General features: G+C 39.1%; 1 protein-coding gene across 2 annotated transcripts in view; it reads left to right on the top strand.

Annotated features, from left to right (window-relative positions):
- The window catches only part of ube2na (ubiquitin-conjugating enzyme E2Na), a 39,138-nt gene extending 18,777 nt beyond the window's left edge, over window positions 1–20,361 (top strand). For both annotated transcript variants that reach the window (XM_069910013.1, XM_069910012.1), the window contains 3 exons: window positions 12,930–13,176; window positions 13,290–13,430; window positions 19,290–20,361. In XM_069910013.1, coding sequence (XP_069766114.1) covers window positions 12,930–13,176; window positions 13,290–13,430; window positions 19,290–19,339 — 438 coding nt within the window. In that variant the 3' untranslated portion in view covers window positions 19,340–20,361. The remainder of the gene's footprint in view (window positions 1–12,929; window positions 13,177–13,289; window positions 13,431–19,289) is intronic.
- Window positions 20,362–23,349: the final 2,988 nt, after the last annotated feature.

Here is a 23,349-nt window from a genome sequence, read left to right as displayed (position 1 = left end):
AATTTGTTAAAAACAGAAGAATGTGTGAAATTTATTAACCTGATTCATATGGCACAAACAAGCAAAACACCAACTGTGGCAGTAGCTCTTGTTGCAGAGAAAGCCTTTGATAGGGTTGAACGGAGTTATCTTTTGAAAGTACTATAGGAATTTAAATTACTGGAAAGATCATTAATTGCATCAGGCCACTATATGATGGTCTTTTGGCAAAAGTAGTAACAAATGGGTATGTTTCAGATTACTTTAAATTGAATAGGTCAATAAGACCAGGATGTCCGCTGTCACCTTCCCTCTTTGCTTTAGCTAGAAGAACCATTGGCAGAACTGATAAGAAAAGACCCCATGATAAAGGGAATAAAAATAAAAGAAGAAGAATTTTAAATGAGCTTATTTGCGAATAATATAGTAGACTTAACATACCCAGATAAATCAATAAAAAGGTTATAAACAAAATTGAAAGAATGCGGAGCAATATCAGGAAACAAGGTTAATATTGACTATACAAAATATAAAAAGGAATCTCCTTTTAAATGGCAAACACAGACCATATGTTACTTAGGTATCAGAATAGATAATAATTTAAATCATTTGTATAAATTATCAACCCTTACAAGAAGATTTATAGAAATGGAAAGAACTACCACTAACATTAATAGGGAGAGTAAATTGCATCAATTTCCCTGAATTCAGTACTTATTCCATATGTTACAAATTCCCTTGGCAGGGGAATTCTTTAAAAATTGAATAAATTAATAAGAAAGTTCCTGTGGAAAGGCAAAAATTCAAGAGTAGCTTTGGATCAACGAATATGGACATATAAATGAGGGGAATTGCATTTATCAAATTTCAAAAACTATTATATAGTGCAGCACAATTAAGATTTTTGTCAAACTTCTACCAGGCAGGAGAAAAACCGGCTTGGCTTAAGATGGGTATATAGAGGAAAATATTCCAGAACACTTACTCTATAAGTGGAATAGAAACTGGTGGAACATCACAATCTACCAGTACTACATCATATATTAAAATATGGAGGAGAATACATCTAGAACGAAAGATGATCAATTATCAAATACCAAAAACGTTGCTAATGCAAAACCCATTAATTCCTTTTACAGTGGATCATTTATTCTTTAAGGAATGGGCAAGAAAAGGAATTAAAAGAATGAATTATTGCTTTTTGGGAGATAATTTACTGAAAGATAAATATGGAATATCACATGGTACAACATTTTTGTGTTATCAATTGAAAGCCTATTAAAACATAAGCTGGGAGCTAGTCTAAGGTTACTTGAGAGTAGTTGCTTTGAATATTTAATCACAGATACTGTGATCGTTAAAAATTTTATGACAAACATGTATAGTAAATTACAAAGCAAGGAAAATGTTGAAGTAAAATATAAACCCAAACAATGTTGGGAAAAAGACTTAAATATACAGATAAAGAATGAAACATGGATGGAACAATGTGCAGGTACCATAACTAATAGATTATAGACGACACCTCAAAAATTAAAAGAATGGAATCCAACACTATTGGACAAATGCTTCCATTGTAAACAAGAAATTGGACAATAATACATGGGGTTTGGACATGTACAAAAGTGAAAACCTTTTGGGAGGATTTAAACTTAATATTAAATAGAATTACAAAAAATAAGTTACCAAAAATATTCCTGTTAAACAACATAAAAGGTAAAGAACTAGGTCTAAAATTAGAGCTCGAAAATGATTAATTATGATTGCACTAGTGGCAGCAAAAAAAAATACATAATGATAACTTGGGAAATGGAAACCTTTAAAAATACAACACTGGTGTATAGAAATGAACAAGTGTATTCCAATAGAAAAATTTACCTACAACCTAAGAGACAAATCCAAATTTATTCAAATAAAGTGTGAACATAAAGTTTATTAGAAACTGCCAATTTCAGACCTCCATCTCTTGATGTGACAAGTTACAATTTAAAAAAAATATAGTCAAGTAATAGTACAGGTACACCATCCTTTATCCGGACATCTAAAATCCAGAAAGCTCCAAAATCTGGCAAGTGGGGAGAGAGACGGCAGTGTGAGTTGGATGGGGAAGCGGGGGCGGGAGACCAGCAGTGTGAGTCAGGTGGGCGAGAGACCGGCAGCATGAGTCGGGTGGGCAAGAGATGGGCAGCGCGAGGGGGGGGGGGGGGAAGACGGCAGCGCAACTTTAAAGTTCACTTTAAATGAACTTTGATCCTGGACCCCCACCCCACAACAGATCCCTCCATGCGTCAATGCTTTTAAGAGCCCTGCCATTAGTTATACATTTCCCTTGCATTAGACCTCTGAAGGTGCAGTACTTCTTACTTGTCTGGATTAAATCCCTTTCTGCCATTTCTCTGCCTATTGCCTGGAACTGATTTGAATTATGTTATATTCTTTGATAGCCCTCTATACTGCTGAAATTTTGGTAGTGTCAGTCTTGGATTTGTTGAACCTTGCTGGTCACTTTTCTTTAGTGAGAGCCTTGATGGTTCTTAAAGTAACATTCTTAGTAACTACCTTGATCACATCCACAGCCGCAATCTTTCTCATGTCATAAGGTGCATATTCAGAAAAGCATATTCAATGGGAACCCTACAAATGTAGGGCTATTTTCCAACTTGCCAGGTTGACAATCAATCTTCAGTCTCAACACTGATCCCTGCAGAACACCACTGGTCACAGGGCGAATAACGTGCTCCCAGTATTACCCTCTGACTTCCATGGCCAGCTAATTTGTTATCCAAATATCAACTCACCATAGATCGTAAACATCAGCACCTTCTGTATTTGTCTCCCATAAGGTACTTTGTCAAAGGCCTTACTAAAGTCCATGTATTCTGCATCCACTGTCCTACCCTAAACAGCCATCTTTGTCACCTCACTCAAAATGGTAAGACGTGACTGTCCCTAATATGGGCAGCAAGGTTAGCACAATGTTGTTACAGTGCAAGCAATTAGGACTGGGGTTTGAATCCTGTGCAGAATGAAAGGAGTTTGTACATTCTCCTTGTATCTGCATAGGTTTCCTCCGGGGGCTCTAATTTCTTTCCACTGTTCGAAGCGTGCTGGTTTGTCAGTTAATTGGGTGTAATTGGGGCAGCATGGGCTGAAATGGCTGATAGTGTGCTGGGTATCTAAAATAAAAATATGACCATGATTTTCCAACTGTGCACAAATTCTACCTCCATGTTTTTTCCAATAGTTTCTCTACCATTATGAGGCTTCCTGGCCATTAATTTTCTGGTTTATCCTTTTTTTTCCCCTTTCTATGTTAAGTTGCTCTCCAGTTCTCTGGGACCTCTCCTATCATTGGGATGCAAAGATCTACGTCAAGGCACCAACAATCTTTTCAATTACCTCTTTTCATAATTAAGGATATATCCCATCAGGCTTTGGGGACTTGTCAGAAGACCTAACACCACCTATTCCTTGATATCAAAATGTCCAAACACTATATTCTCTACCCTATGCTCTCTGTTACTGACCACATTCTTCTCCTTGGTGAACACTGATGCAAAGTATCCGTATAATACTTTGCTCTCTTCCCTGTAAATTCCCTCTCTCCCAAGGCATCATCTTAATCTTGTATTTAATGCAAATATAAAATGGTGTGGAATTTTCTATAATTTTGCTTCTATAATTTTACATGGCTTCTCTCTTTCTAATGCCCTGCTTGAGTTTTTGCTACATTCTTTGTATTCCTCCAGGGCCCTGTTTGGTTACAGCTTCCTCAACTTTACATGTACCTTTTGATGAGATTGATTTTTCATCATCAAATGTTCTCTTACCTTGTCATCCCTATCATTGCTTTTCACTGGAACATTTGGGTCCTGGACTCTAATTAGTTGACCCTTTAAAAAAAAAAAAAAAAAAAAATGTTACGTGTCAGTTGTGGGCTTGTCTGATAACAGTTGTTCTCAATTTGGTACTTTTCTATAAGGCCCGAGTTCATCCTTGTCCATCACCATCTTGAAACTTGAGGAAGAGTGATCACTATTCCTTAAGTATTTGCCCAATGAAAGTATGATCACTTGGCTGGGCGCATTTGCCAAAACAACATCTAGTAAAACTCCCAAGTTGGACTATCTATGTACTCCTTCAAGAAGTTCTCCTGGACTCAATAAATTCTGCCTCTTACACTAAGGACTTCACAGTGAACATTGGAGAAATTAAAACCCAATCAAAATGATTACACCTTTCTTATTTCTGACCGCTACCCGCAGTGCCTCAGTAGTCGAGTCCAACATTAGCTTCTGAGTGCAGCTGTGATGGTGTCCCTGATTAGCCATGTACCTCCATCTTTGTTAGATCCTTCCCTATCTAGTTTAAAATGATGAAATCCAAGAACAACAGGATTCTGTCCCTGATGTAGCCATGTTTCTGTAATGGCCACATCATAACTCTGTTATGAAGTTTTTATCGAGGGTACAAGTTTATCTGCCTTGCATTAAAATAAACACATTTCTGCCCATCAGTCTTGCTGTGTCCATTCACCTATCTCTTCTTTCAGACTTGCTTGCTCCAGTATCTGCCATCCCCTCAACTCCATTTGCTGCTCAGTTTCTCACCCCCAATTATGCTAGTTTACACTCTTTCATGTGATCCTTCCCGTGAGGATCTTCGACCCCCTCCAGTTCTCATGTAACCTGTACCTCTTGGAAGGTCCTGCCTTCCCTGGAAGTAAGCCCACTGACGCAAATATTTGAGTCCTTCTCTCCAGCACCAACTCCTTAGCCACACATTAAACTTCACTAGTTTCCTGCTTCTTGCCTCACTAGCATGTGGCACGGGTAGTAATCCTGATTATAACTCTGGAAGTCCTGCATTTTAACTTGTTATCAAAAGGTTGAATGCTATACTTTTACTGGCTGCTGTTTTCTCGGCTCCAACCTGCAGCTGATTCAAAGCTTTTTAAACTGATCCCTGCTGTTTATTTTTTAATTTTTAAAATTTTTCACACTATGAACCATATTAACCAAAATACACATAAACATTTCCCTCTTGAATATACACAGTGTCATTTTCTCCCCTTTTCCCCCTCCCTCCTTCACACCCCCCTCCCTACCCACTCAACGTTCAACACTCACTTAAGCCTGAAATTTGATTTTCTGAGGACCATGTTAAAAATTAGGCCATTTTATTCATGGAAGTTTATGGGCCAAGTGCAGGTTCAGGTGGAACTAGCGTTCGGCATGGACTAGAAGGGCCGAACTGGCCTGTTTCTGTGCTGTAATTGTTATATGGTTATGGTTATATACAATACCGGTAGAGGACCCATGATTCGGAGCCGAACAGGAGTGTGGGTATGACAACGGCTCTGTATACGCTTATCTTTGTGAGGTTTTTCAGTTGGTTGTTTTTCCAGACTCTTTTGTGTAGTCTTCCAAAGGCGCTATTTGCCTTGGCGAGTCTGTTGTCTATCTCATTGTCGATCCTTGCATCTGATGAAATGGTGCAGCCGAGATAGGTAAACTGGTTGACCGTTTTGAGTTTTGTGTGCCCGATGGAGATGTGGGGGGGCTGGTAGTCATGGTGGGGAGCTGGCTGATGGAGGACCTCAGTTTTCTTCAGGCTGACTTCCAGGCCAAACATTTTGGCAGTTTCCGCAAAGCAGGACGTCAAGCGCTGAAGAGCTGGCTCTGAATGGGCAACTAAAGCGGCATCATCTGCAAAGAGTAGTTCACGGACAAGTTTCTCTTGTGTCTTGGTGTGAGCTTGCAGGCGCCTCAGATTGAAGAGACTGCCATCCGTGCGGTACCGGATGTAAACAGCGTCTTCATTGTTGGGGTCTTTCATGGCTTGGTTCAGCATCATGCTGAAGAAGATTGAACCACCAGCGTTGTCTCCGCTCCATCCTCAACATCCATTGGAGCGCTCACACCCCTAACGTCGAGGTACTCGAGATGGCAGAGGTCGACAGCATCGAGTCCACGCTGCTGAAGATCCAGCTGCGCTGGATGGGTCACGTCTCCAGAATGGAGGACCATCGCCTTCCCAAGATCGTATTATATGGCGAGCTCTCCACTGGCCACCGTGACAGAGGTGCACCAAAGAAAAGGTACAAGGACTGCCTAAAGAAATCTCTTGGTGCCTGCCACATTGACCACCGCCAGTGGGCTGATAACGCCTCAAACCGTGCATCTTGGCGCCTCACAGTTTGGCGGGCAGCAGCCTCCTTTGAAGAAGACCGCAGAGCCCACCTCACTGACAAAAGGCAAAGGAGGAAAAACCCAACACCCAACCCCAACCAACCAATTTTCCCTTGCAACCGCTGCAATCGTGTCTGCCTGTCCCGCATCGGACTGGTCAGCCACAAACGAGCCTGCAGCTGACGTGGACTTTTTACCCCCTCCATAAATCTTCGTCCGCGAAGCCAAGCCAAAGATAATATACAATACAATAAACCCATTAAACAATGTATTCATACAATGAAATTAAATAAGAAAATTGTATCATCTACTTTTACACACTGGGTCAGGTCATTTCGTCTTCTTCTCATTCAATCATTTTAGGGGGAGGAGGTCCGCGGTAGGCCCTCTCTGTTGTGTTCCATGTACGGTTCCCAAATTTGTTTGAATAATGTGACTTTATTTTTTAAATGATGTTATTTTTTTGACCCCTGCTGTTTCGAAGCAAGCTATGCCTACTCTCTGCTCCTAAAGCTAATAACTGATAACTGAAGCACTGATGGATACGTCACTAGCCAGTCTGCCAACCCAAGAAGGATCTTTTTATTTCTGTTCAATAACCAATTCGAAATCTATGTCAGTATATCATCCTAATTCTTTTTGCAGGAAAAGTGGAATAATTCAAGAATTTTAAACTTTTTAATTTCTAGGTTTATCTTGCCTTGAAATAATGGTACTACATTGACTTCTGTAGCCTGGATTATAGTTGGAACCTTTGCAATTTCCTTGTTGCTATTCGCAGCCAAGAATATATTTCCTTCCTTGTTGCCTTGCTCAATACATATACCTCTCATCCCAGGAACATGTCCTGAATACAGGATGTGTTCTGAGGATCATGGGGTAATTATTGCATTAAGTATGAAGGAATGTATGGCCGACAGTGCTCCTCTGCTGGGATTCTCTGGCCTCTTCATTGCTGGTACAGGAGTCTGGTGCACTTCCTGAAATGAATTTTACTCCCCACCCACCCACCACAGCTTGGTGAAGGGACTGGCTGTGAGAGCTGATGTTGGGTAAGGTTTAATGGTGAGGGACTGGCACCAGCTATTCAGTGACCATTACCTGGATCAAATGGTCTCTATTGCCTTGTGTTGGATGTTTTGGAATCTGTGTCTTTGTTTGCTCCTCTTGGAGAATTTTACAATGATTTAAAAAGCTCTCCCCAGCCTAGAGAATTTGTCGAGGACAAAAGTTTCTAATTACTATTGAGATAATTGCAATAGATAATTCTCTGAACTGGGGAGAGCAGTGAAGGCAGATAGATGGGATGCTAGCAGCTTGCATCCAATAGCTTTAGCAAAGTGTGCATTTGCTATACTGGTGTATTGCTGAGTCTCATTTTCAGTGCTGTATGGCTGTCTTTTTGCCTCATCTTCTCGACATTAAGCCATCTGGGGCAGCTGCATCACACCAACACCACCAATTTACTGTGGGATTTGGACCAGTCTCCTGGCACAGCCAGAGTAATTTATTTTTGAAAGCATAGATGTTTATGTAATCAAATGTTTGATTTGGAGGGCCAAGGATGCAATTAAAAGAAGTTCTCTGCGATATACCATTTGCCTTGCTCGAATAGGCAGTGTTAATCGGGAATGAAGCAGTTAACATTACAAGTTGAAGACTTGCATGAGAATTGGAAAAGCAGGAGGGGTGGACAGAACCAAAGGGTGGTTAAGAACTACTTCCCCACCAAAGACTAAAATAACCAGGATGGCAAAATAAAACTTTCAACCTATAACTAATGGTTAAGTTTTATTTTACATTTGGAGTTATTTGTCCTTGGCCCCAGCACAATGGGTGAAGTGAATCAAAAAGGAGAAGAATCTATGATGGGAATCTGGAATAAAAACTTTAGTGCTCAACAGCTGAAGCGCCATCCAAAGAGAGAAAAATGGAGTTAATATTTTGGGTTGATGTCTTTTGAGTTGTCAGCTCTAATATTTTTTGTTCCTATTTTGCATATGGCTTAGTTACTAACACTGTCTATGCCTCGTGTAAAGGATGAATAAGCTGATATGAATTGCAGGAATTTAATACAGTAGTGTTAAATTTGTTATTTAGGCTGCAGGCATGTAACAGCACAATTGAGGAATTTTACTGCTATAAGGGCAGTCTAAAGAGGAATGTGGAGGAATTTTGTGTCAATTCCTGCACCACAATTTATCCTGCAGGACCCCTACTACTTTTTGGAGGACATCTGCAGTATAAATTGCAGAAAAAATTGTTGTCAAACATTTACTGTACGTCCAACCACTGGGACTGTTGCATATGTTAATATTTTTCTGCAATTTTCCCAACATTGCAGTCTAAAAACCATGATTGAAAGTAATATGGATGAAATAGCCATATTTGATGAAGATCTAATTAAAATACTAAAATATGAAATTTTGAATGATATTGTTATAGTAAGAACAGTGCATTTGGGAAGGAGTAGTTGTAAAAGAAAGCGATATTGGGGAAGAATTGGCAACCAGGAATGCATTGGATGCAAAGTAGCTTGAAATAAAAGTTAAGGGGTACCAGAACTCTGAAGCTTCATGGACTGTAGCCTAGTAACAGCTTCTATGCTGTTTGTTGGCTATCAGCATATGGGGTGGGATGTACGGTGTATTATGAAAAATTCCAGTGACCTTTCATCTCCATATGCCCAGTTGTGCTACAGCAATGATATGTCCAATAAAAGGATTTTTTTAGTTTAAGTCTGAAGTAATGAAGAGTATTTTTATAATGCAAGATTCTAACAATGATGCACTTTTTAGATTGGTTACGGAAATTCTTGTACACCATAAATTTATAGTTTTATTTTGCGAGCCCAGCAAGTTCTGAGACAGGTTCACAATCCAGAAATTATGGTTTTAAATCTTACTTGGAATCAGAATAAAAGCTAGTTTGCTATCCTTAATGATTATGTGTATTTGGATAGTGAATGGTCTGAGAGAACCTTGTGGGCTGCTATCATTTCTCTCCAAAAATAACTGGTTCCCACCAAATATAGATGATTGTATGAAAAAGAAATGCTCTTACTGATTTATAATTTATAATTGTATTTCTTAAATTTGTTTGCCTAGTCTTTGAGCAGGAGAAATATTGATTGTTCATCTCCAGGTGAATTGTAATGTGCAATGTTATAACTGCCATTATTCCATTTGAAGGTTGAGCAATGAAGTCGCACCTTGAACTAGATTGTTTTCCTTTCAAATGTTGCTATGAAGGTCACAGCTAGATTTAGCCTTGCAAAGGATGGATTTCTACAGTACAGCGACTTGTGAAGCCTATACCGTGCTCATTTTGACAGAGCACTTGGGACATCTGAGGGGAAAAACTGCATTGCTTTTTAAAAAAAAATGTTCCTTTCAAGATGAATAGTCTCAAAATAATGTTTTGAATAAAATAACAAATGACGGGCAATATCACTGCTTATGGAAGTCTGCTCATTTAAAAATTCAAATTTTTGTATTTAATTTTGAGGGCAAATATATTGAAGGGAGCAAGGAAACAGGAAGTGAATCGGAGGAGTACCACCTAAGAAGTTAATACAAGCCTTAGTAAATATGTGCTCAGAGTTGGAAGAAACAAACAGGAGTAAAACTTATTAGATCAGAATCAACTACTGAGAAAGAAAAGGCAAGGGTTTTTTTCACCCACCTCGTACAAATCACAAAAGAGTGACAGGGAATTGGAAGAAATGTATAAATCCAACAAGCTCAAAAGTTGGAATGAGAAAGGCACATTGAGTTTTTGAATCCCTTTTCAATCAGTAGGAAGAATAGCTGCTGGGTTTTGAAGTGGTGAGCAATGAATCCTAACTGAAGTCATGGGCAAGAGGATCTATTAGGAAAGGAAAATAATGGAGTCGAGAGGGTAGAGCGCAGAAAACGTCTGGCTGGTTACATCAAGGTAGTTCTGTGCCAGGTCTGAGATCTTGATTTTTCACTCATTACATTCATCATTTGACCAAAGGTTGAGCATGTACTTACTCCACAAATGTTAAATTATTGTGGTAACAGATTATTGGGCAAATTGATTGACATTGTAAGTTAATAATTATAATGTAAAGGTATTTTCTTGGGTCAATATTCCAGAAGCCCTAAAAATAGGTAGTTACAGTTAATAAATTCAGAGGTTCTCAACAAAAACTAGACATTCATAATTGAAACATTTAAAAGTTAACTTTTTCCACTCTCTTTCCTTCCTGGTCTGGCTTTTCTGAGCTTCACTGCTGGAATGGTTTACCGTTCTACTTGATTTCACAACAGCATTGTTAAAGAGAATGGATGGGTACCTTATCAGTGATTTCTCATCACCCATATTCAAAGAAAGAGTCCATTATAATTGGGACAATTGCCACAGATATGTTCAGCAGTTGTCTGATTAGATTTCAATTTTGACGCCAGGGTAATTGATACAATGTATGGGCATTGTGTCTCACAAGGTCACATGTAACATGCTACAGGTTGTACCTCTCTAATCTGGTGGTCTGTGGCCTGGCACTCCCATGGTGATGCCCTTAGTTTGTGGATCTGCCACCAGGGCAGAGCTGTTAACTTCGCTAATTGCCAAAATCTGTTTACACTGTAGCCGAGTGTTTTGGTGATACAGTCCTTTTAATTTCTTGTATTCGGCTGTATTTTAGTCCTTCAGGATGTCATCCAGGGGACCAAGAGGAGCAGAAAATGGTGCTGGTGCTAATAAACATTCCCTAAGGGATCGATTTCTATTTTCCAGCATTTTCTGTGGTCCAGCAATGGCCAGGTCACAATGTCACTGGATTAAAGATGTACAACTTGTCAAAGAAAAATGAATTGAATCTAAAATCTGTCCATTAGAAAAGATATTTCAATGGCTGGAGAACTCTGCAGAAATCAACAATATAAATTGTTTTAGTGTGGAATATAGCAGTGACTTTGGGCTTAATTGCTGTATAGGATCTTTTCTTTTGAAGACAAATGGCATGGTAGCATACCCTCTGGACCATGAGCCTGTGCCTCCCCAAATACACCTATTAACCTATAGCTCCTGTACATTTTTGAAGGCTTTTGCAGAAGCTGAAGTTTGCGAGATGATATTCAAAGGACTAATCAAGTATGTAATAAAGACTGGGAAATGGAATTGAGCCTGGAGAAGAGAGGGCATGCAAGGAAATGAATGTAGAAGGAATTTTGAATTGCATTCCCAGAGATGTGACCCATATCCTACCTTAACCACCTTTCCTTTTTATTGGTAGGAGAAAAGGATAGATTTGTGGTTTTTTTTCTCCTCTTGTCTTAAATCTATGACTTCTAGTATTTGTCATTTCCACCTGGGTTCAAAAGGCCCTAATCAACTACTCCTTCATTTTGTACACGTGTCAGATTGCTACCTCCAATGCTTTGGAGAAAACAATTTCTGTTTGTTACACCTCTCCTTGTAGTTAATGTTTTATCCAGATAGCATTCCGGTGAACTTCTTCCTCACCCTATCCAATGCCTCTGCATCTTTCATATTAATGTGGCAGCCAATTGTTGCTAGATTTTTTGTTTCTATTTGGTGAAATGGGCTAAAACCCAGGGACTGTATCAATCTGATTAGTGTTGATGTGGGAGTGATTGGAATCATCTCTGGGGGGGGGGAGGATGAAGAATGAGCATCCACATGGAAAATATTTTCATGTGAGGGTGTATTCTGCAAAGCTCTTAAATAACTTGGCGTTTTGCAGAAGGAAAGGAAAATGTTGGCAGGGGTAATACAGTAGATGCCATTTAGAGATTGTCTCTACATTAAGCTCATGGCAGATAGTTTTGAATTAGGAAACTAGCTACAAAATGGATAGAAAAGGAGAACAAGAACAAAGTATATTTGCTTAGATTGTGAAATACCCCATTTACACTTGTAAGGATTGGGTCTGGATACATAATACATGATAAAATTGAGCCAGGAAAAATGCACACAAAATAGTAGGATATGGGAAATGATAGAAGTGTTGCTAAAATTTCTAAATGTTTCTAAAAGATTATTACAAGACAGTTATTGGGATGTCGGTTAACCCTTTTGCATAAAAGTGGGCAGGTCTGAGGAATAAGAGAGCAAATGGTAAATCCCCAGGATGGAATGAGAGGGAGGCCAGACCCCCTGGGACAAGTTGGGTGATATGGCTCATCACATGCAATCGCAGAATCCACAAATTTGCCATTTGGATTGGAGTTCCTATAGTAATTTAATGCTATGCCAATTATTTTTCCAGCATCTATTTATCCAGTCCCCTCTTAAAGGCAAAGACAGAATGTACTAGCTCCCTGTCTGCAGGCAACATGAAGCCAATTTGGGAGCAAACATAGGAACAATGAAATAAATGCCCAATATAGTTCTTCAAAATGCCATTGGTTTTCTCCAAAGCTGTGGAACCATGGTCAAATATCTCACCTGAGAAATGGCCTCTGGTCATGGGGGAAAAAAATCAACCCCTCACACTTGCATTGAAGTGCCAGGCTGATCAATATTCTTAAACGGTATTACCGAGAGCCTCTTTGTTGGATAATTTGGAAACTGATTGCATATTGACTTTGTGTTTAAAACTAATTACAGGGAAAAAAAATTGCTGTAAATTTGCAGCAAAACAAAATTGTGCCTTTCACAAGTTTGGATATGATTTGGGAATTTCTCCTAATGGGATGCCCATATAGTACAGTTGTGAAATTGTGTAATTTGGATATTTTACTGATGGTTGTCCTTTTCAATTTTCAGGAAACCCAACGTCTGCATGCGGAGCCAGTGCCTGGTATAAAGGCAGAAGCAGATGAATTCAATGCTCGCTACTTTCATGTTGTTATAGCTGGTCCACAGGATTCCCCATTTGAGGGTGGAACTTTTAAACTTGAACTATTTCTTCCAGAAGAGTATCCAATGGCAGCTCCAAAAGTTCGTTTCATGACCAAAATATATCACCCAAATGTAGACAAACTGGGCAGAATTTGTTTAGATATTCTGAAAGGTAATGGCTGCTTTCAAATTTACAGTTTTGTTTGTCTCCTGAAGAAAAACAATCTTTGGGTAATTTTTAATGAATGCACTAATATTATGGCTTGTAATGTTTTGGTTTCACAGATAAATGGTCCCCAGCTTTGCAGATTCGTACAGTACTGCTTTCAATCCAGGCATTGTTAAGTGCTCCAAATCCAGATGATCCATTAGCAAATGATGTAGCTGAACAATGGAAAAGCAACGAAGCCCAAGCCATAGAGACAGGTACTGATATTATTTGATATTTTATTTGTTAAGAAAGGTTTAGAAATTAGAAAACTAATTGGAGAATCTGCTCTCTCATTTGAATTTCTTTTTATGACATTTGGTCCTTAGTTGAATGCATGTAACATTTGCAATAATATAGATGAGAGCTCAGTTAAGAACAGTAGAGTTTGATCCAATAATTATTACAGTGTTGGTGACCCTACACCCAGTCTCTGGGTGCTCAATATTCCAGATTATTCAATGTTCCACCCTATATTATAGGATGGAGCAACATGGGGAACACGAGGAACATAAATTGACATGGAAGATTGGACAAATCAAACTGGCAAAGAATTTGTGGAGTGTATTGGGGATAGCTGCCTAAAGCAATATGTTATTAGAAAAACTATATGGGAATTTGCTATTTTACATTGGGCTAAGAGTAATGAGGAAGGATTAATGAGAGATCTTGTGGAAAACCCCCTCAAGGAAGTAATGACCCCAATTCTAGATCTTGTTAGAGGACACACCACAGAACCAAACCATTGTCATCAACTCAAACAGGGGAAATTAGAAGGCATGAAGCTGGAGTTGTTTAAGGTGGAGTGGACAAATAAACCAAGAGACTGTTGAGTAGATGAATGGAGACATGCATGGACCCGCTATTTGAAACCAGAGAACGCTGTTTCATCAGGTTGTACTTGTATCATCGGATGATGATAAACTTGAAAATTGCTCAGCAGGAATTTGTCCCGATTGGAAAGTCTCCTTGCATGAGTCAGTCATCTACAAAGTAGGTCAGTGATAATATTGCATTGAAATGTAGGGCATACAAAGAAGCATGGGCTAGTAGTAGGCCAGAGGACTGGGAAGTATTTGGGATCCAGCAATTGACTTAAAAAGCTCATGAGGGAAAGTATTTATTTTGAGAGAACATGTGCAATGTATGAGGAAGATGGCTAAGGTATGTGTGACATCTCCAGCGAACCAGGCTGTTGAAATAATAATTGGAAACAAAGAAATGGCAGATGTTTTTTTTATCAGTTCACTGTCTGGACACTGCAAATATCTCTAAGATAATGGGCCCATTTCAAATAATGGGGAGGATCTTGTAATTCCAATCGCAAAGGGTATCATATTAGAAACTTGCTGGGCTAAAGGCAAACAAATTGCTGGGACATGATGGACATATTTAAAGGAACCAATGTTTAAAAAGGAAAGGGAAGAAGACAGAAAGTGGACAGTTGTTGGCCACTTAATTGAACATTTGTTTTTCCCAAGATGCTGCAATCAATAATCAGAAGAAATAAACGAGTGACTGGGAGATGATAGCGTGAAGTCTGTAGCATATTTAGATTTCCAAAAGGCTTTTAACAAGGTACTACCTAAGAGGCTGGTGCATAAATTGAGCAGAAAATATTGGAGAAAGTGTGTTGGCATGCATTGAAAACTGCCTAACACACAGGAAACCTAATTTTGGGGGGGAAAAAAGTCATAGAGCCAGGACAAGCTCTTGGCCAAATTCATCTACACCAACAAATGTACAAAATCATAGACTGTTGTACAAGGTTGTGGCTGATCTTCTATCGGATTCCTCTCTCCCCACATCCCTGAATATTCCTTGAATATCCTGAAATCTATTAATCTGTACTGCCTATTTTTTTTAAGTGCATGTTGTCCGAATTCTGATGCACAAGACGGAGAGGCTTCACCTGCTCATCTGGTCCCACTAAGTCTCTGTTCCTGTGCTTGTCTTAGTTTGAAGTACTTTGAGTTGGAGGATTTCTCTCTTGGCTCTGGCCAAGGCTCAGACTGAATGAATCCCCATCAAGAGTTTCTGCCCGAGTCCTGGAATTAGTCTCATGGATTTTTTGAAATGAATTTGATCAAACTGTGCTCCCTGGACCTGCTCTCATACTTCAACACAGGGAGGCCACTCATTCCTTGAGCCCACTCTACTGTCAATAAGATCCCAATTGAATACCACATTCCCATCTACCTTGAGTAACTACCCTCAGTAACCTTGCACCCCATCGCTTATCGTATCCATCTACCTCAGTTGATCAGAGACTCTGCTTCTGCTGTCTTTTAGTTTCAATGACTAGTGATCGGCTGAGAGAATTTTGTCTTTAAAATTTTTAACTGACCCAGTTTCTTCCACAAGAGGGAGCACCCTGTCTGCATCACCCTGTCAAATCCTCTTAGGGCTTTGTGTTTCTATCCAGTTCCTTCTTGCTCTGTTTTTAAAAGAAAGTCTAGCTGTTCAGTTAGAAAAGACTCTCTTCCATCTATTGGTATAATGTGCTCCTCTGAACTTCTTGGAATGCATCAACATCCTTGAATGAGTATGTCAGTTCTGTGTACAGTACTTCATGTGTGTTCTCCAGGGATTGTTTGTTGGTCCTTGGTTTGGACAGAAGACAATAAAAATTCACAAAAATAGGAGGAAAGACATGTTTGTGGTGAGGACTTAATTCTAGATGGCATAATGAGATGAAATATTGTTTAATAATGGAAAAAATTACGTGTTTTGCATGATAATTATAATTTTTTTTATTAATAAATGGCTGTTATACTCGGATTATTTACATTTCAATTTATATTGATTAGATTTTAATATGCATATTTAACTTTTTCTTTAATATCTTTTTTTATGGCTCTCCTTAGGAGAGTTGGCTGAAGGGGGGTGTTCTTTGCTTTTAAAAAATAAATAAATAAAGAGAGAGAGATAAAACATTCATGTTCATGTTTAATTGCTGTATATGTCATATTTGTTTTTTGAACGAATAAATAAAGTTTTGAAAGAAGGACTTAATTCTACAAGATGGTATAAACTTGGCAAAGGTGACATCATGCTTTGCGATAAGAGGACACAAAAGATGGGTTGTTATGTAAATGAAGAGGCAGTAACTGAGTAAAGTTTGGAGATGTAGTGCACTGAATCGCAAAAGTTAACAGCAAGTCATTAAAGACTAATGCAATGTTGGCATTATTGCAAAAGGAATTTTAAGAATAGGAAGTAAAACACACAATGTTGGAGAAACTCAGCAGATCAAACAGTGCATAGTAAAGATCAAGATACATAACCAATGTTTTGGGCCTGAGCCCTTCATCAAGGTATGCGCAGAATGTAGACAGGTGCCTGAATAAAATGGTGGGGAGTGGAAGGGAGAGATGTGGGGAAGTATAGAGTAGGAAGGTTTTGTTATAGATGTTAGTGAGGCCACACATGGAACACTGGGCAGTTTTGGTCCTCCTCTTTTTAAAAAAAAAAATGATAGCATTGGAAGCAATGAAAACGATTCACTTTGCTAAATCCTGGGATGAGGATTTTCCTTTTGAGACGTTGGACAATTTGGGTCTGTATTCTTTGTTTAGAATAATGATGGTGAACTTCTTCAACCATACAAGATCCTAAGGTGGTTTGATAGATTAGACAAGTGTGAAGTGTTGCATTTTGGAAGGGCAAACCAAGGTAGGACATAGTAAATGGTGGGACACTGAGGAGTGCAGAGAGATCTTGGAATATGGATACATAATTCCCAGAAGGTGGTGCTGCAGGTGGATTGGGTTGTAAAGAAAGCTTTTGGCATCTTGGCCTTTATAAATCAAAGTATTGAGTATAGGAGTTGGGATGATACGTTGAAGTTGTTTAAGACATTGGTGAGGCCAAATTTAGAATATTGTGTGCAGTTCTGGTCACCTAACTACAGGAAGGATGTCAATAAGATTGAAAGAGTGCAGAGAAGATTTACTAAAATGTTACGGATCTTCTGGAGTTGAGTTACAGGGAAAGATTAAATAGGTTAGGACTTCTTTGCTGGGAGCAAAGAATGAGGAGAGATTTGATAGAGGTTTACAAAGATTGAGAGGTATAGACAGAGTGGATGTGAGTAGCTTTTTCCACTTAGATTGAGGGAGGTAAATATGATGGTCATAGTTTTAAGCTGAAAGGGGAAAAGTTTAGGGGGAAGTTCTTCCCTCAGAGAGTGGTGAATGAGCTGCCATCTGATGTGGTGAATGTGGGCTTGATCTTGAGTTTTAAAAATAAATTGAATAAATATGTAGATGGGAGAGGTCTGGAGGGTTATAGAATAGGAGCAGGTCATTGGGATTAGCAGAATGAAGGTTGACGCTGACTAAAGGGCTGAATGGCTTTTTTTTTCTATGCTGTAGCGTTCCATGGTTCTAGATGTTGGGGTGAGTGTCATGAACCAGGAAATAAGAAGCTCGTCATTTAAAGCTGAGGTGCATAGAAATTTCTTCTCTGGTGGTGAATCTGGAGTTATCTGCCTCCAAACTTTAGGTGTATTTAGGATGGAGTTAGATAAATATTTGAAAGATTGTAGGTTCTGGGGGAACTGGCACAGAAGAGTTGAGGCCATCTTGGATCAACTATGATCATAGTTGAATGGTTGAGGACTTTGGCTTATTCCTGCACCTGTTTTCTTGTCTAGGATGAACATGTTATCTCAGGTGGTACTGACTGAAGGTCTAGCCTCTACTTGGACAAACTGGGAAAATAATTTTGGAAAATTTCCAAATTAATTTCACAAAAGGCCATTGCAAGTTGCTGCATGGTATGAGGGGCTTCAAACCTCTCCATCAATAAACTGCCTTTTGAATTCTTTCAACAAAGAAGTAGATGAGAAACTGAGGAAAATGTTTGGATTAAAAGTTTGGTCAGACACGCAACTTCAGATTATCCCTTGGCTGAGCTGCAGGGATAATTGTTTTGGTGAGATTGTAGTAATATTTTAGTTAGGCTGAATGGCCTGAATTTTGCTCCTAAGCCTTGGCATCTTATTTTCTGTGGCAATTCTGCAGACTTAGGGCTGTGTTCAAAGAAATAACTTCAGATGCCATTGAAGTGTGAAATAATTTGAAGATCTTTTTAGATCCATCCATCCCATTCCCTCTGACCTATATTTAAGCCAAGGTACTGCTGAGTTTTTCAAATTAATTACCATTTTAGTGCAGGTAGGATTGGCACACACTCACTTTAGTGTAATGGCCATCACTATTAGCGCAATACTTACGGCACCAGTGACCTGGATTTGAATACACCACTATCTGCGAGGAGTTTGTACCTTCTTCCCTGTATGTGGGTTTTGTTTGGGTGCGTAGGCTTCCTCCTACCTTCCAAAAATGTACAGGGTTTATAATAGTGGTTCTCAACCTTTTTTCTTTTCACCCACATCTCACTTTAAGTAATCCTTATGCCATCGGTGCTCTGTGATTAGTAAGGGATTGCTTCAGGTGGGATGTGAGTGGGAAGGAAAGGTTGAGAATCACTGCTCTAGACTCGATTGTTACTGAAATATTTTGCATGAGATAATTGTCATTGGCCCATTTCCTTTGGAGTTCTGAAACCCTGCACATAACGAGTCAATGAGGTACGATTAAAGCAGTGGGTTTCAAACTTTTTTCTTTGCACCCACATACCACCTTAATCCCTTACTAATCACAGAGCACCGATGGCATAAGGATTACTTAAAGTGGGATGTGGGTGGAAAGAAAAAGGTTGAGAACCATTGGTTTATAGGTTAATTGGTCACTGGGGTATATTTGGGCGGTGAAGGCTCGTGATACTGTGCTGTCATGTCTAAATTTTAAAAAGTGTTCCAACTGGTGTCTGGGAGGATTACACAGATGTACCCAGACAGGTGTTGTACACACAACTGTCCCAGGGAAGTGCTGTCAATTGGACTCTTGCTGAATTCAAATGGTAGAGCAGAGCATGGTTTTAGATATTTGGTAGATTTCGCTTCTTCAAGGCCGAGATTTGTGTGCAGCTCTGTAGGGATGCTGAAACATTTTCAACCATGAGAATTTTCTGCTTTTAAAACAAACTGTATATTTTTTTTTATCTTGCAGCCAGAACATGGACTAGGCTATATGCCAGTGGGAACAGCAATTCCAGATGAAGTTGAATACTCCTTGTGGTTCTTCTAACTCTGCCAAGATCTTTCCTTGCATTCAAAGAACAGTCTTAGACAACTGCAGAATAAACCCAGACAAATAAAATTCTCGTGTTTAGATGCATATTAGAGACTATTTGTCATGTTCAGATTCACCATTATAGCATGAGCAGAGTCTGTACCACTTCGCTTTTACTATTCCTCTCCAGTTAATTTAAAAGCAGTGGGCCACTTAGACAGCAATTTTTCTTTTCTTAGCACTGTGAATGAAAATCGGCTTAGTTAGCTGCTTTATTGTAAGTTTTTATTTTTGTGATGCTACAAGCATTTTTGAAAGCAGCTAACTCACACACAGTAGATCATGCCCTTTGCCAAGTCTATAACTTTTTTCTAGGTGCAGTAGATTAAGCATCGTAGCTGATTTAGTTCATTCAGCCTGTAAGGAGAAAGGAAAATACATTATTATTGTTACACAAATGTAGATCCTGAAGGGGTTTGTGATTGTAAAGCTTATCTTGATGGGGAATGAGGGAGGGAGGGGTTGGTGTGTGAAGATTTGGGGGGGGAGAAACGATCCCTGTAAACTTTGTTTTAGTAAAACTTTTTGTTCCATTTGGCTGTTGTACTGTGTTAATCTTTCTGCTGAGATCAATACAATTTAAAGTAAAACAAAATTTTAGACTTTGTTTCCTGTTCATTAATAGAAATATCTTAAAGATCGTGTTTTATCAATTCAGAGTCCATCTTCAGATCTTGCATGCAAAAACAATGCTACTCATGACAGACCACTTATGAAGTGCTCCAGGACAGCTATTTTATTAATGCTGACAATCTGCCTGTAACTTGCTTTTTAGAGTTGATTGGCCATTACAGAGGATGATGCATTGATTTCTTCCTCTGCGTTTACCCATGTATTTATTTGGCCCTGTGATCTGTTGAAGCATGTTAATATGTTGTCGATTTTGACTTTGTTGCATATTAAAAGGAAATTCACAATGTAAGAAATAAAAATTGGGTTTTAGAAAGTTTACAGTGGTAAATTATTTGAAAACCTGGTTGGAGACAGTTAAATTTGGCCTACAGGCATATATTGGAAAACAATATTTCAGAAATAAAGTGGAATAGTCTGTGGTCATAAAATGTGCACCTTGATCACAGTAGATTTGCCTCAATTAAACAATTCAGAGGTTTAATATATTACTTTGGTCAGTGACTTTTATCCAGATCACGGATGGGGTGGATTAGTTGAAAATATGGGAGCTAAGGATGTTCAAGTCTGGTTTTAACGTGGTTAGTAACTTCAAAGAACTATCTTAAATATGTAATTATTTCAAATCTTAAATTTCTAACCATGTTGGGAATTACAATCCAATTGGTATCAGGAACTGTTGCTTTGAAAGAAATGAGTGTGATCCTTGCATAAGTTTCTTGGTGTTATCAGACTCTTGAATAGACTTTGTTTTCAAAAAGATGCCTTGCACCATTTAACTGCACTGTTCTACTTTTATGACCCTTGGTTGCACTACCTGTTGGACTATATATGGATTGACTATTTGGGTGGAATTGAGGAATGGCAGAGGCATAAATACATTAATGGGAGTATGTTATAGACCACCAAATTAGAGGAGTAAATTTGTAAGGAGATTGCGTATATGTGTAATAAACATAAGGTGGTGGTTGTGGGAGATTTCAACTTTCTGAACATTAACTGGGACACCCATACAGTAAGAGGGCTGGATGGGGTAGACTGTAAGTGTGTTCAAGAAAGTTTTCTGAATCAATATGTAGAAGAACTGACTCGAGGGAGTAGTATTGGATCTCCTATTAGGGAACCAGGTTTGTGCTTGGGAACACTTTGGGTCTAGTGATCACAATACTATTAGTTTTGGGCCAATAATGGAAAAGAATAGAGGTGGGCCAAAGATTGAGATTCTTGATTGGAAGAAAGCAAATTTTGAGGGGATGAGAAAAGATTTGAAGGGTGTGGAAGTTATTTTCAGGGAAGAATGTAGCAGTTCAAAGGACAAGTTCTGAGAGTGCAGACTTGGTCTGTCCCCGTGAAGATTAAAGAAAAGGTTAGAATCTGTAGGGGGCCTTGGTTTCAAAAGAAAATTGGAACTTGATTCAGAGGAAGAGGGATAAACAGCTGGGAATGGATGAACTGCTTGAATGTAAGGAGTGTTTAAAAAAAAAAAAGGGCCAAAAGGAGATATCAAGCTGCTTTGGCAGGCAAAATAATAAATCCAAAGTGTTTCTATAGGTACATTAAAAGTAAAAGAATAGTGAGGGATAAAATTGGACCCCTTGAAGATGAGAGGGGTAGGCTCTATGAGAAGCCAGAGGAGATGGGTGAAATTTTAAACAATTTTTTTTCTTCAGCATTCACTAAGGAAAAGAATAATGAGCTCCCTACCATATTTCTTCACCTCATCTGGCTCAAGGATAATATAAGGATTAATGAAGAGGTAGTGTTGGCAATATTGAAAAAAGATCAAGGTGGATAAATCGCCAGGTCCTGACAAAATATTCACTAGAGCCCTGAGGAAAGTTAATGAACAAATAGTGGGGCGTTGACAGAAATATTTAAAATGTCACTGGCCACGGGGGAAGTGCCAGAGGACTGGAGGGTGGCTCATGTTGATCTGCTGTTCAAAAAAGGATCCAAAAGTGGACCTGGTAATTATAGGCCTGTAAGTCTGATGTCAGTGGTGGGTAAATTAATGGAAAGTGTTCTTAAAGATGGTATATACTATTTGGAAGGACAGGGATTGATTCTGAGTCGTCAGCGTGGATTTGTACATGTTAGATCATGTCTAATAAATCTTTTCAAGGAGGTTACTACAAAGGTTGATGAGGGGAAGACAGTGAATGTTGTCTATTTGGACTTTAGTGAGGCTTTTGATAAGGTTCCCTATAAGAGGTTATAAGGAAGATGGAAGCATTAGGTATTAATGTTGAAGTAGTGAAATGGATTCAACAATGGTTGGATGGGAGATGCCAGAGAGTAGTGGTGGAAAATTGTTTGTCGAATTGGAGGTCGGTGACGAGTGGAGTGCCTCAGGGATCAGTACTGAGTCCACTGCTGTTTTTCATGTATATTAATGATCCAATGATAGGGAAGCAAATTGGATTAGTAAATTTGCAGATGATACAAAGATTGGCGATGTTGTGGACAGTGAGGAAGATTATCAAAGCTTACAGGGTGATGTAGGACAGTTAGAAGAATGGGCTGAAAGATGGCAGATGGAGTTTAATACTGATAAATGCGAGGTGCTACATTTTGGTAAGAATAATCAAAATAGGACATACACGTTAAATGGTGGACAATTGAGAAGTGCAGTGGAACAAAGGGATTTAGGAGTCATGGTACATAATTTTCAGAAAGTTGAATCATGCATAGGGTGGTGAACAATGCATTTAGTATGTTGGCTTTAATAAATCAGAGTAAAGAATACAGGAGTTGGGATGTTATGTTGTATAAGGCATTGGTGAGGCCAAATTTGGAATATTATGTGCAGTTTTGGTCTCCAAATTACAGGAAGGATATAAACAGTTTAGAGAGAGTGCAGAGGAGGTTTATGAGAATGTTGCCAGGGTTTCACGGTTTGAGGTACAGGGAAAGGTTGAGCAGGCTGGGACTTTATTCTCTGGAATGTAGAAGGTTGAGGGGTGATTTGATTATAAGGGGGGGGGGGGGATGGATAGAGTTAGTGTGGATAGGCTCTTTCCATTGAGAATGGGGAAGATTCAAACAAGGGCATTCAAAAGAGAAAAGCTTGAGGGAAATGTAAGGGGAAATTTCACGCAGAAGGTAGTGGGAGTATGGAATGAACTTTGGCTGTGGTGGTAGAAGCGAGATCGATGTAATATTCAGGGATAGGTTGGATAGGTATGTGGATGGGAGAGGTGTAGAGGGTTATGGGCCAAATGCAGGTCAATGGGACCAGGTGGTAGATGATTTTCGGTACGGTCTAGTAGGGCCAAACTGGCCTGTTTCTGTGCGGTAAATGGTTGTA

The sequence above is a fragment of the Narcine bancroftii genome, chromosome 13, assembly GCF_036971445.1.
Source record: "Narcine bancroftii isolate sNarBan1 chromosome 13, sNarBan1.hap1, whole genome shotgun sequence".
NCBI lineage: Eukaryota > Metazoa > Chordata > Chondrichthyes > Torpediniformes > Narcinidae > Narcine > Narcine bancroftii.
Note: the sequence above shows the minus strand (reverse complement) of the source record. Positions and strands in the feature narration are given on the sequence as shown.